This window comes from Alexandromys fortis, unplaced genomic scaffold (genome assembly GCF_014885135.2).
Source record: "Alexandromys fortis isolate MF-2015 unplaced genomic scaffold, M_Fortis_MF-2015_v1.1 scaffold_229, whole genome shotgun sequence".
In the NCBI taxonomy this organism is placed as follows: domain Eukaryota; kingdom Metazoa; phylum Chordata; class Mammalia; order Rodentia; family Cricetidae; genus Alexandromys; species Alexandromys fortis.
The window spans coordinates 1599046-1612958 of record NW_026068122.1 but is presented as its reverse complement, the minus strand read 5'-3'; the positions used below and the strand labels follow the sequence as shown (position 1 = coordinate 1612958).

Below are 13913 nucleotides of genomic sequence, written 5' to 3'. Positions count from 1 at the left end.
TAGGGTTTCTTTGGAGGTGCTTTGAGCTAAGTAACTAAACATAGCTACTGCTTCTGTGTATCTAAACATTGGATGTGACATTTGCCAAAATAAATGAACAGTTTTTGTGAATCACATAGAAACAGGAGAAATATCATTTTATTATTTCTTATGTCAAATGACATAATCTAAAATATAAGATATTGTTCCTTAATATCATTTGTAATATATTTTGATAGATTCCTGATTCCCACAGTTGTAAAATATGTTAGTAAATATGTAAAAGTAACATATATTTGTTCAGTGAGATATATTTAATGTTGACCCTGGCCTGAAAAACTTGATAACTGATGATGTTCAATGAGCATAAAAATAGGGGTTTCTGTGTTTATGAACAGACTCTAATTACAGATATGGTTAGATAATTCTGACATAACATCTGTGCTTACTTAGCTTTTTAATGGCTTCTTTCATATCTTTGTTTCTTAATGTATAGATAACAGGATTCAGGGCAGGGGTCACAGCAAAGTCAACAATAAACAGGTATTTGTCAATTGATGATGTGGGGAAAGGCCACACATAGAGAAACATGCAGGGAGTAAAGAAAAGAACAACCACAGTGATGTGTGCTGACAGAGTGACAAACGCCTTGGACAAGTCCCCTGAAGACCTTTTCCAGACGGTGATCAAAATGAAGACATAGGAGAGCAGAAGCAGGAAGAAGGTCCCCATGCTCATGAAGCCACTGTTGGCAGCAACAACAAACTCAAACTTGTCTCTATCAGTGCATGCGAGTTGTATGATCCGAGGAAAGTCACAGTAAGAGCTGTCTACTTTGTTAGGACCACAAAAAGGCAGGTTTATAACAAAAGAGAACTGGGACAGGGCATGGACCACACCAGTGACCCAGCCAGCGATTACAAATGAAATACATAATTTAGGGCTCATGATTCTCAAGTAGTGTAGTGGCTTGCAGATGGCTGTGTACCTGTCAAGCGCCATGGCTATGAGCAGCACCATCTCCACTCCTCCTATAATGTGGATAAAACACATCTGAGTCATACAACTGTGGAAAGAAATTACTTTGCGTTCTTTCAGAAGGTCTGAGATCATCTTGGGAACTGTGGTAGAAGAAAGTCCAACATCAATGAGGGACAGGTTGGCCAGAAGAAAGTACATAGGAGACTGTAAGTGGGAGTCAGTAATTACCAAAAGGACAATAAAAAGATTTCCCAAGATTATGCTTAAATAGAGCAAAGAAAAAATGTATATGAGAAAAATTGTAGTTTTCCAGGAATTGAACAGTCCCAGCAACACAAACTCAAAAACCACAGAGTCATTTGTTTGATCCATTGATTGGTGCAGAGGAGAGGATATCAAGACACCTTTTGATAGAAAATGACCAAGTTTTCATCAGTGGTAGTAAGGTCTTTCCACTGACTATAATTCGTTCTTCTGATGTCTATATTTATCATAGTTGGAGATACATGAATAACATTCAGGAAGGGAAATATAATGATCATCAGATCACACATAAAGAGAATGGAAGATCACAGAAAAAATGTATACTAGCAATATAACCTCGCTTATCTATTTAGATACAGTGTTCACAATGCTAAAGCAGGAAAATCATAGGCTCCTGGGCTAAAAACAGCCTCCTTTAATTATAGAAAATTATTAAATGCAAGAAAGTTGTTAGCATCTTAAAAGGATGAAAACAGGCTACTTTCATTGTTTTTTCCAAAACCAGGCATTTTGGTTTTGCTTTGTTTTATTTTGACTGTGAAGGTTGCCTTAACATTTTCCATAGCTGTTCTCTTATGACTTTCCTCACTCATGTGACAATATTTTTGTTTTCTTCAGATTAATGCTTTGGTAATGACTTGCAAATTATTCCTAGCAGCATTTCTTACTCTCTCATGCACATCAATAATTTTCTTAACTGGAATATCTGGCATATGATTTTTTTATTTGCATAAGTTGAGGTGGAGGAGAGATGTACAGATTGAGCTCATTCACCATATTTAAATAATTACTCAGAATTATACAGGCTTGGAATTATTTATTCATTTATTATTTCCTACAATAGTAAAATATGCACATTTAAGTAAAATATAATATATATTATATATTATAATGATAACATTTTATGGAAGTTGTATTAAACATTTATTCTGGAAAAGGATCTTTGCTTAAACATTATTTCTTTCAAACTTCACACAATTCTATGTTCTGTTTTATTAGATCCATTTTATACACAGAGACACTGACTTCCAGTGGGATAAAGTATTAGAGCTAGGACTGGCATACGTGACTAAAGATATGGTAATCTATGCTCCTATTTACCAGTCTGAGTTCTTTAACAACAGGCCCTTTAATTTTATACTGGGATCTTCTTCAGGTATATATTTAATTGACTAAAATGTATTCAGTTCTTATTTTTCCTTAATCCACTAATACAATGACTTCTTTTTATAGTGCTTTTTTTTTTTAATTTTAAATCTAAATGCTGGGTATGGGAGTGTGCAATAGCAGAGGATCACAAACTGAAAATCACTCTGGGCTAGGTAGTGAGTTGTAAGCCATTATTGGCTACTGGCTACCTTGTGTCAAAATCCTAAGCAAGTAAACAAACAAAAAAGTGAGGGCCTGGATTTCTTTATACTTTGTGGCCTCTTCATTCCAACATCTCCTCTGTGAGGTAATCATCAATTTTACTCATTCTGTGATGCTTTCCTTTCTTCAGAGTGTTTTGGAGGAAATAGCTTTATTAAGAGCCTAAGCAATCATCATATTAATCATAGTTTCTTTGGAACTATTGCAGAATTATCTCCTCTTTCTTTTGGTCTTGTTGGTATACATTTCCACCATTGGCTTTCTGATATCTGTCAGTTATGTGATTTTCCATTTGTCATCAACAGAAGTGATATTTCCTAAGAATGTACACAGAGGTATACTAGTTTAAAATAAAATAATAAAACATTTACTTTACATACTATTGTCTTTTTTGTTCCTTATATTTAAGTCATTCTAAAGGATGTTTGAGGAGTTGTCTATCTAAAGATCAAGTTGTCAACCGGGCAGTGGTGGTGCATGCCTTTAATCCCAGCACTCGGAAAGTAGAGGTAGGCTGATCTCTGTGAGTACGAGGCCAACCTGGTCTACTAGATTAGTTCCTGGACAGACTCCAAAGCTACAGAGAAACCCTGTCTCAAAAAATTAAAATAAATAAATAAATAAAGATCAATTTGTCAATGGGATTTTTCAACTTAATCTTTAGATGTATTTAAGAACTTTTGTGTAGTTCTGTAGCATATCGTCTAAAACTTTGGTAAAACATCCTAATATTTCAAACAATTTTTCCTCAGTGCTTATAAGAAATAAATATAAAACATGAGTTATCATTTTTAAAACTGTTTTATGTATTTATATCAACAAAAGAAAAGCATTATAAATAATGTTTTCAATATAATTTTATTGGCATTTTTAGATTATTAACTTCTGATTATAAGTGAAGCACTAAATCTAAAAAGTAAAGAAACATCTGTTAGAGCTATAGAATAATAGTGTGTAATGAAACAGATGATAATCTAATCCAAAAAATGCTATTTGAAAGCCCAAAGTTTCAGTAACCAGTAGCCAAATTATACAACCATCTCAAAAATTACGACAAAGAAGAAATATTATGTGCAAGAGAATTTAAAGAAATATAAGAAATCAGTAATAGTCTATACAGAAAAAAGACATAAAGAGCATTATGTATACATTTTATTAATATATTTATTATATATTTGATACTCTGTATAAAATGGGAATTCCAAGTATCATAATAAAATAAAGCAAGTTCAGACTTAGGAAACTATCATTTGCCAGATGACTAATCCGTGGATTTACTTCAAAATTACTGAAAAGTAGTGGATATGTAAGAAGGACTAACACAAAATGGAGAGCAGCAATTTGAAGATATAAATAATGAGTGGTTGGGCAGTAAAGAGAATACTAATATGCAATGGTTTAGAATGTGCCACAAACTTCTATTTAAAAAGGGATGATCTTATAAAAACCTATAAAGAAATAACTGCAAATTAGTTACTTTTCAAAACACTTTTCGAATCAAATACAAATCCATAAGCATAACTTTATTTAAAAGCCTCTTTACCCACTAATCTATCTTGATGTTATCCTGTGATTGGAATTAAATAACTATTGCAGCTTATTCATCCCAATGTGAGTTGTTCTATCTTATAGTACTTTTCAAATAAAAATATATATCTATGTTAATGTATATAAAAGAGTAATAAATATATGCATATAAATGAGGCATTACTAATATCTAATATAGTGTAATATTATAGCATAACTACTAAATACGTTTTCTCCATCATAAAAATTGGTAGTATATGAGACTTTCCTGTAGATTATCAGACTGGAAAGAATAATTTAGTTGCTATGAAAAACCAAGATACAGACATTGCTTTTGTATTTTACTGATCTTATTCTTTAGAGAGAAGGGGAAAGAAGAGTCAAAATACTACACATATTACTTTAAAATACTACTGCTTTGAAGAATGTTGTAATTTCTCTCAAGTCAGTTTCAACTGTGAGTGAAGAAAGCAAAGGTTACAAATGAACTTGTAAGAGGTGAACTAGGTCAAATCATAAGACACAGAAAAAGTATATTGTGAAAAACAAAAACACAGAACAAGTTGAGGGTGGTGCAACCTGACACTAGGAGATTAGAGAATGGTCCTACACGTACCTGAGGAAGCATAGATTCTACCCTCAGCATCTTCAAGGGATGAGGAACACAGGACAGGAAGAACTTGTTTTCTAATTCACCCCTCATCATTACAACTAAAGGCACACAGCTACTTATCAACAGGAATTCAACCAATTAATATGACTGGGAATAAAATTCAATATCTACATAATGATTAGTTTTCTATAGGAACTTTGCCTCCTATAAATATTTTTTTCCCAAGAGTCAGCTATTAATAAACATAGAAGGAATTATTGGTAAATGACTGTTCTATTTGATGAGGAGCCCCTATGTGGTTGTGATAATGTTTAAATTTGTGATCTCATGCACATTGAATTGTTGGACTTATTAAAATCATTGATAATACCTGTTTGGTATCTATTAAATTATGCTAATACCCATTATTAAGAAATATTTAGAAACAAGTAGAAAAGAGTAATATAATGTACTATAATGTACTTTTAACTCTTTATTTAATATTTATACCTAAGTGGAATTTCATAGTCTTCCAAAACCCTTTCTGACTTCTGTTATAATTTTCTGACTCCCGTCACAGTGTTACTTATGATCCTTTTATGAAGATATGATCTATTCCTGTATGATGAGAGAAAAGAAACTCTTTAAAATGAATATGCTTCCTTAAGAAGTTTGGTATTCAGTGTATTAGACCCCTTTGGCTCAAGAACAATTTTTTTTCTGACAAATATATTGATCGCCTCTCGGTGTAAGATTGAAATTGGCAGATTACAAATTATAAGAAATATAAATGATTCATGGATAATATATTGTCATATATGCAATTGGTTTACATAGAAGAATGCCAATTTGTTGTAGAAGGCCACTTGTTTGATTCAGGTTGCTCAGTCCTGAAATAACCATCCAGAAACTGTATTAATTAGATCACTGCTTGACCCATTAGCTCTAGTTTCTTATTGGCTAACACTTACATCTTAATTTAACCCATTTCTATTAATCTGTATATCACCACATGGCTTTTTCTACGGTTTAATATTTAATTTATTATCTTTATTTCTTTAATCTATGACTTATGTACTCTTTTACATTATATTTAATGGCTCTTTACTCTTTTTCTTCTCTTTCCTAAGCCTATGTATACTTTTTAAACACAGTTTGTCTCATTTAGAGGTCTTTTATGTCTGAATCTGTCCTTATTGTGTATCTGTAATTATTTTCTGACCAAGACCACTTCTTAAAATGCTAAGTGGGTTCACCTTCTTATTTAGTTTCCCTAGGATCACGAATTATAGGCTCAATGTCCTTTATTTATTGCTAGAAACCAAATATGAGTGAGTACATCCCCTGTTTCTCTTTCTGGGTCTGGCTTACCTCACTCAGGATAGTGTTTTCTATTTCCGTCCATTTGTATGCAAAATTCAAGAAGTCATTGTTTTTTTTACTGCTGAGTAGTATTCTAATATGTATATATTCCATATTTTCTTCATCCATTCTTCCGTTGAAGGGCTAGAGAAGCTAAATAAGAAGGTGAACCCAAAGAAAAACATATAGGCATCGTCCTGAATATTAACCTTCATCAGGCGATGAAAGGAGACAGAGACAGAGATCTACATTGGAGCACCGGACTGAAAGCAGGAGCAGGTGGAGAGAGAGCACGAGCAAAGAACTCAGGACCACAAGGAGTGCACCCACACACTGAGACAATGGGGATGTTCTATCGGAAACTCACCAAGGCCAGCTGTGCCGGGTCTGAAAAAAACATGGGATAAAACCAAACTAGCTGAACATAGTGGACAATGAGGACTACTGAGAACTCAAGAACAATGGCAATGGGTTTTTGATTCTACTGCACCAATTGGTTTTGTGGGAGCCTAGGCAGTTTGGATGCTCACCTTACTAGACCTGGACGGAGGCGGGTGGTCCTTGGACTTCCCACAGGGCAGGGAACCCTGATTGCTCTTTGGGCTGACAAGGGAGGGGGACTTGATGGGGGAGGGGGAGGGAAAGCGGAGGCGGTGGCGGGGAGGAGGCAGAAATCTTAAATAAATAAATAAATTAAAAAATAAAACAAAAAAATAAATAAATAAAATTCTAAGTGGGCATGGCTACAGCCAACATGGCTTTGCCTACTTGCTCAGCCTAGCCCTACATGGCAGAGACATGTCCACCGCCTCTGAGAGCCATGTACTTTGCCCCAATTTTTAACACATAGAGGGTTTATGTTGCCTTAAGCACGTTTTAGCACTCTGCTTACGAATCCCATTCAAATGTTCTGCAGTGAGAACTCACTAAAGGGTCAGAGCTCTTGTGCTTGAAAACCTGGAAGCCACTGTTTTTTAAAGACAGTGCACAGTTTTTGGTCCACCCCTTTTAAAGCAGCCATGGAACCCTTGCTAGCAGCAAGTCCATCTAGAAAAAAAAAATTGTGGCTACCAAGAAACTGTGCCACACTCTGTTCTTTTGTGTCTAGAATTCCTTTCCAAGCTCTCTTAGATTTAGTTGGCCATGTTGGCATGCCAATTTGTTGCTGGAAACCACTTGTTTTTGTTCCTAGGTGCTCAGTCTCTAAATAATCACTCAGAAACCATATCATTTGCAATACTCTTTGGCTAATAGCTTAAGTGTAATTCTGGATGATTCTTATATCCCAAACTAACCCATCTCCTTCATCTGTGTATCACCACATGGTATATATGACTATATACACATTTCTAAATATAAGCTGTTCAGTCCATACAATGTTACTTGCATATATGTAAGCAATTAATAAAAAAAGAGGCCTTGAATTTGAAGGAAAGTGTAGTGGAATATTGTAGGGTATTGCCAGGCAAAGTTGGGAGCATGGGTGTGGAGATGGGGCAGGGGGAATGGGAGATGGGGAGAGAGAAGGGAGAAGGGGAGGATTTGGAAGAGCTTGGGAGAATGGGATGGTTGAGATGGAGGAAGGGTGGATATGCGAGCAGAGAATAAGATTTCTTAATGAAGGGAGCCATTTTAGGGTTGGCAAGAGACTTGACTCTAGAGGGGTTCCCAGGTGTCCAAGGAGATATCCCCAGCTAGGTCCTTGGGCAGCAGAGGAGAGGGTGCCTGAACTGGCCTTATCCCACAGCCACACTGATGAATATTCTGCATATCACCATAGAACCTGCATCTGGTGATGGATGGAGATAGAGATAGAGACCCACATTGGAGCACTGGACTGAGCTCCCAAGGCCCAGATGAAGAGCAAAAGGAGGGAGAACATGAGCAAGGAAGTCAGGACAGTGAGGGGTGCATCCATCCACTGAGAAGGTGTGACTGATCTAATGGGAGCTCACCAAGGACAGCTGGACTGGGACTGAAGGAGCATGTGATCAAACCAGACTCTCTGAATGTGGTTGACACTGAGGGCTGACTGAGAAGCCAATGATAATGGCACTGGGTTTTGATTCTACTGCATGTACTGGCTTTTAGGGAACCTAGTCTGTTTGGAGGCTCACCTTCCTAGACCTGGATGGTGTGGGGAGGGCCTTGGACTTCCCACAGAGCAAGGCACCCTGACTTCTCTTAGGACTGGAGAGGAAGGAGAAGGGGGAATGGGGGGAGTGGGAGGGAAATGGGAGGAGGGGAGGAGGTGGAAATTTTTAATAAATAAACAAATAAATAAATAAATAAATAAATAAAACAAAATAAAAACCAAAAAAGAAATAAGAACAAAATAATACAAAAATAAAAGAAGAATGTAGATGCAATGTGAATATATAATGATCTCTAAATATTTGAGCAAAGTCAACTGAAATAATCTATCTTAGATCAGTAATTTAGAAATGTTGATATTTATTTTAATGCACTTTGGTTAAATGAATTTATCTGTCTTTCAAAGGAAAAGAAACTATATTTCTATAGTTTTTTATAAGCTTTATATATTTTACTTTTTTATGAAAATGTTTTAGTTCTTCCCTTTTTTCCAACAAGTACCATTAAGCATAATTTTATCCATAGCCATCTCAATATACATAAACACTTACAAATTCATTTACATTTTGTTCCATGTTTTATATTATAGGCCTCTACAGGATCATAACTCATCCATAATTAGTGTTTTATATATATTCTAAATAATATTCTTATAATTTATTTTTTGTTAACCTTCTAGTTTGGGGAATCTAAAATTTTATTAGTGAATATAAATTGAACAAGCAATAAGATTTATGCCACATTTTGATCTATGCATCTGGTATGCTTTAATTGAATTGCTGTCTATCACCTCTCATGTTCCTCCTTTTCTGTCCTCCTGGGTCCCTTTCTTTCATAATATTAATTTTCTTTTGTTTATGTCTCTTTTGCTACATTAAAATTTTATTTTTCTTTTAAAATTAATGAATTCTTTTCTATTTTACAAACCAATTCCAGTTTCCATTCCCTCCCCTCCTTCTGCTTCCTCTACATTTCCCCCACCCTATTCCCATCCATTCTTTGGAGAAAGTGAGGTTTTCCATGGGACATCAACAAAGCACATTGCTTTGAGGCAGGACCAAGACTTTCCCCACTATATCTAGGCTGAGCAAAGTATCTGTCCAAAGAGAATGGGTTCCAAAAAGGCAGTACAAGCTGTAGTGAGAAACCATGGTCTCAGTGACAGTGAGCCCATAGTCTGCCACAGCCATAAAATAGCCACCACACTCAGACAGCCTAGTTTGGTTCTATGCAAGTCGCTCCCCCCACTGTGCACCCCCACTGCTGTCAGGTCAGAGTCAGTGAGCTCCCATTAGCTCAGGGAAACTTTTTCAGTGTGTATCCTCATCATGACCCCTTTGTTCATATTATCACTCTTCCCTCTCTTCAACTGGACTTTGGGAGCTCAGCCCTGTCTTCATTGTGGATCTCTGTATCTGCTTCCACCAGTGGCTGGATAGAGGTTTTATGATGATATTTAAGATAACCATCAATCTAACTACAATGCAAGGATAATTCACACACCCTCTCCACAGTTGCTTATACTCTTAGCTGGGATCATCCTTGTGGATTCCTGAGAATTTCTCTAGTTTCAAGTTTCTTGCTAGCCCCATAACGGCTTGCTCAATCAAGATAACTCTTTCCTTGCTCTCCCTCTCTGCCCTTCCCCCATCTCGACCATCATCCCATTCCTTCAAATTCTCCTCCCCCTCCCCTTGTCCACTCCTCTTTTCGCCCTTCAGCCCTAACTTTTCCTCTCACACCGACACTCCCAATTTTCTCAGGAGATCTTGTCTATTTCCACTTCCCAGGGGGGATCCATGTATGTGTCTTTTAGGGTTCTTCATGTTAACTAGTTTCTCTGAGGTCATGGACTACAAGCTTATAATACTTTTCTTTATATGTAATATTTACTTTTGATTGAGTACATACCACGCTTATCTTTCTGGATTGTTACCCCATCCAGAATGGATTTTTTTTTCTACTTCTATTCTTTTGCATGCAAATTTCAAGATGTCATTTTTTTAAATATAATTTTTTTATTGAAAAAAAAAGATTTCCGCCTCCTCCCCGCCTCCCATTTCCCTCCCCGTCTCCCTTTTCCCCCCTCCTCCCTCTCCTCTCCCCCTCCCCCCCACTCTGCTCCCCCTCCCTCTCCAGTCTGAGGGGCAGTTAGGGTTCCCTGCCCTGTGGAAAGTCCAAAGTCCTCCCTGCTCCATCTTGGTCTAGGAAGGTGGACATCCAAACTGGCTAGGCTCCCACAAAGCCAGAACATGAAGTAGGATCAAAACCCAGTGGCATTGTCCTTGGCTTCTCAGCAGCCCTCATTGTCCGCCATATTCAGAGAGTCCGGTTTTATCCCATGATTTTTCAGTCGTAGTCCAGCTGGCCTTGGTGAGCTCACAATAGATCAGCCCCACTGTCTCCGTGGGTGGGTGCACCCCTCGTGGTCCTGACTTCTTTGCTCATATTTTCCCTCCTTCTGCTCCTCCTTGGGACATTGGGAGCTCAGTCCAGTGCTCCAGTGTGGGTCTCTGTCTCTATCTCCATCCATCTCCAGATGAAGGTTCTATGGTGATATGCAAGATATTAATCAGTATGGCTATAGGATAGGGTCATTTCAGGTTCTCTGTCCTCAGCTGCCCCAGGAACTAACTGGGGACATCGCCCTGGGCACCTGGGAGCACCAAATCTCTTGCCAACCCTAAGATGGCTCCCTTAATTAAGATGTGTGCTTCCCTGCTCCCCTATCCGACCTTCCTTTATCCCAAACATCCCGTTTCCCAAGTTCCCCCCAACCTCCCCTTCTCACTTTTCTCTCCCCATCTCCCCTTACCTCCCTCCTCCCCCTCCCCCAAGATCCCATTTTTTGCCCGGCAATCTTGTCTACTTCCTTAAACCACTGAGTAGTACACCATTGTGTAAATGTACCATATTTTCTCTATCTATTCGTCACTTGAGGGGCATCTAGGTTGTTTCCAGGTTCTGGCTATTACTAATAATGATGCCATGTGCATAGTTGTGAAAATGTTCTTATAATATGAATGAGAATCCTTCAGGTATATGTCCAAAAGTGGTATTGCTGGGCCTTGAGGTAGGTTGTTTCCCAATTTTCTGAGAAACCACTATACTGATTTCCAAGGTGGTTGTACAAGTTTTTACTCCTTATAGCAATGGAGGAGTTTTCCTCTTACTCTGCATCCTCTCCAGCATAAGTCAACATTAATGTTTTTGTTCTTTGTCAGTCTGACTGGTGTATGATGGTATCTCAGAGTTGCTTTGATTTTCATTTCTCTGATGGCTAATGTTAAACATTTTCTTTTTTATTTTATTCAAAAATTTACACTTCCTCCCCTCTTCCCATTTCTCTCCTGCTCCCACACTCACCCTTCTCCCTCTCCTTCCCTCCTTAAGGGAGGGCAGGGAACCCTGCGCTGTGGGAAGTCCAAGCCCCCCCCCCCCCACACACACATCCAGGCCTAAGAAGCTGTACATTCAAAATAGACTAGGGTCCCAAAAAGCCAGTACATGCAGTAGAAACAAGTCCCAGTGCCTTTATCAATGGTTTCTCAGTCAGCCCTCATTGTCAGCCCATTCAGAGAGTCCATTGTGATCACATGCTCATTCAGTCGCGGTCCAGCTGGATCTGATGAGGAGGTCCTGAAACTGAGAAACTTCTGTAAAGCAAAGGACTCTATCATTAAGACAAAAAGGCCTCCTACTGAATGAGAGAAGATCTTCACCAACCATGCAGCAGACAAAGGTCTGATCTTCAAAATATATAAAGAACTTAAGAAACTAGACATTAAAATTCTAATTGACCCAATTAAAAAATGGGGTATTGAACTGAACAGAGAATTCTCAACAGAAGAAATTCAAATGGCCAAAAGACACTTAAGGTCATGCTCACCCTCCTTAGCGATCAGAGAAATGCAAATCAAAACAACGTTGAATATTTTCTTAAGCATCTTTTGGTCATTTCTTCTGTTGAGAATTCTCTGTTTGAATCTTTATCCCATTTTTAAATTAGATTGTTTGGATTTTTGACGTCTAGTTTCTTGAATTCTTTATATACTTTGGAGATCAGTCCTCTGTCTGATGTATGGTTGGCAAAGATTTTTTTCCCATTTGTAGGCTGCCTTTCTGTCTTGTCGACTGTTTCCTTTGCACCACAGAAGTTTCTCAGTTTTAGAAGTGCCATTTATGTATTGTTGCTCTCAGTGTCTGTGCTACTAGTTTTACATTTAGAAAGTGGTCACCTGTGCCCATGTGTTGAAGGCTAATTCCCACTTTCTCTTTAATAAGATTTAGTATGGCTGGATGTATATTGAGGTCTTTGATCTATTTGGACCTGAGTTTAATGCAAGGGGATAGATATGGGTATTTTTGCATTCTTCTACATGCTGATATCCATTTATGACAGCACTATTTGTTGAAGATGCTTTCTTTTTCCCATTGTATAATTTTAGCTTTTTTTGTCCAGAACTAACTGTTCATAGATATGTGGATTAATAGCTGGGTGTTTGATTTGATTCCATTGTTCCACCTATCTGTTTTTATGCTAATACCAAGTATTTTTCATTACTTTAGCTCCATAATAGAGCTTGATGTTAGACATGGTGATGTCTCTGGGAGTTCTTTTATTGTACAAGACTGTTTTGGTTATCTTGGCTTTTTTTGTTTCTCCATCCGAATTGAGTATTATTCTTTCAAGGTCTGGAAACAATTGTTTTGGGATTTTGATGAGTATTCAATTAAATCTATGTATTGCTTTTGGTAGGATTGTCATTTTTGTTATGTTTATCCTACATGTCCAAGAGCATACTAGATCTTTCCATTTCCTGATATTTTCTTCAATTTCTTTCTTCAGAGACTTAATGTTCTTGTTGAATAGGTTTTTCACTTCTTTGGCTAGTGTTACCCCAAGATATTTTATGTTATTTGTGGCTATTGTAAATGGTAACTTCAAAGAGCTAATACCTATACTTCTGAAATTGTTCCACACAATATAATCAGAAGGAACATTGCCAAACACTTTCTATGATGCTACAGATACCCTGAAACTGAAACCACATAAAGACTCGACCATGAAAGGATTTACAGGACAATCTACATCATGAATGTCCATGCAAAAATACTCAATCAAATACTGGCAAATCAGTTGAAAGAACACATAAAAATATTATCCACCAGGATCTAGTTGACTTCATCCCAGAGATGCAGGGATGGTTCTACATATAAAAATCTATCAATGTAATCTAACATATAAATAAATTATAGGAATAAACATATAATTATCTTATTAGATGCTTAAAAATAATTTGACAAAATCTAACACCTTTTATAATAAAGGTCTTAGAGAGATCAGGGATATAAAGAATGTATCTAATCATAATAAAAGCAGTATACAACAAGATGACAGCCAGCGTCAAATTAAGTAGAGAAGAAACTCAAATGATTCTATTAAAATCAGGAACAAGATAAGGTTTTCCAGTCTCTTCATATCTCTTCAACATTATACTTGAAGTTCTAGATAGAGAAAATTTCATTTTCTAATGACAGCACTTCATGACACTTAATCACCTGTACTACTGTTAGTAATTTGATCATAGGTATCATCACACTCAAATAATGCATTAGTGTAGTTTCAGGTCGCACAATGTAGTATAGTACGTCTTTCTCCTCCTATAAGAACTCATTGCATGGGAGGAAGCATTCAGGTATGGTCAAGCTCAAGGCCTCTGGGCTCTGAGTCTTAAGTGAA

At 37.1% G+C, this 13913-nt stretch overlaps 1 protein-coding gene across 1 annotated transcript; it reads right to left on the bottom strand.

The window, feature by feature from the left end:
- Window positions 1-396: 396 nt before the first annotated feature.
- On the bottom strand, window positions 397-1332 carry LOC126490421 (olfactory receptor 4F21-like). Its single transcript, XM_050125360.1, has one exon. It carries the CDS (start codon window positions 1330-1332, stop codon window positions 397-399), a length of 936 nt encoding a protein of 311 aa, XP_049981317.1.
- Between the last annotated feature and the right edge of the window lie 12581 nt (window positions 1333-13913).

Excerpts from the sequence above, each read along its gene's own strand:
- LOC126490421 (XM_050125360.1), bottom strand. The coding sequence starts at position 1,332 with ATGGATCAAACAAATGACTCTGTGGTTTTTGAGTTTGTGTTGCTGGGA.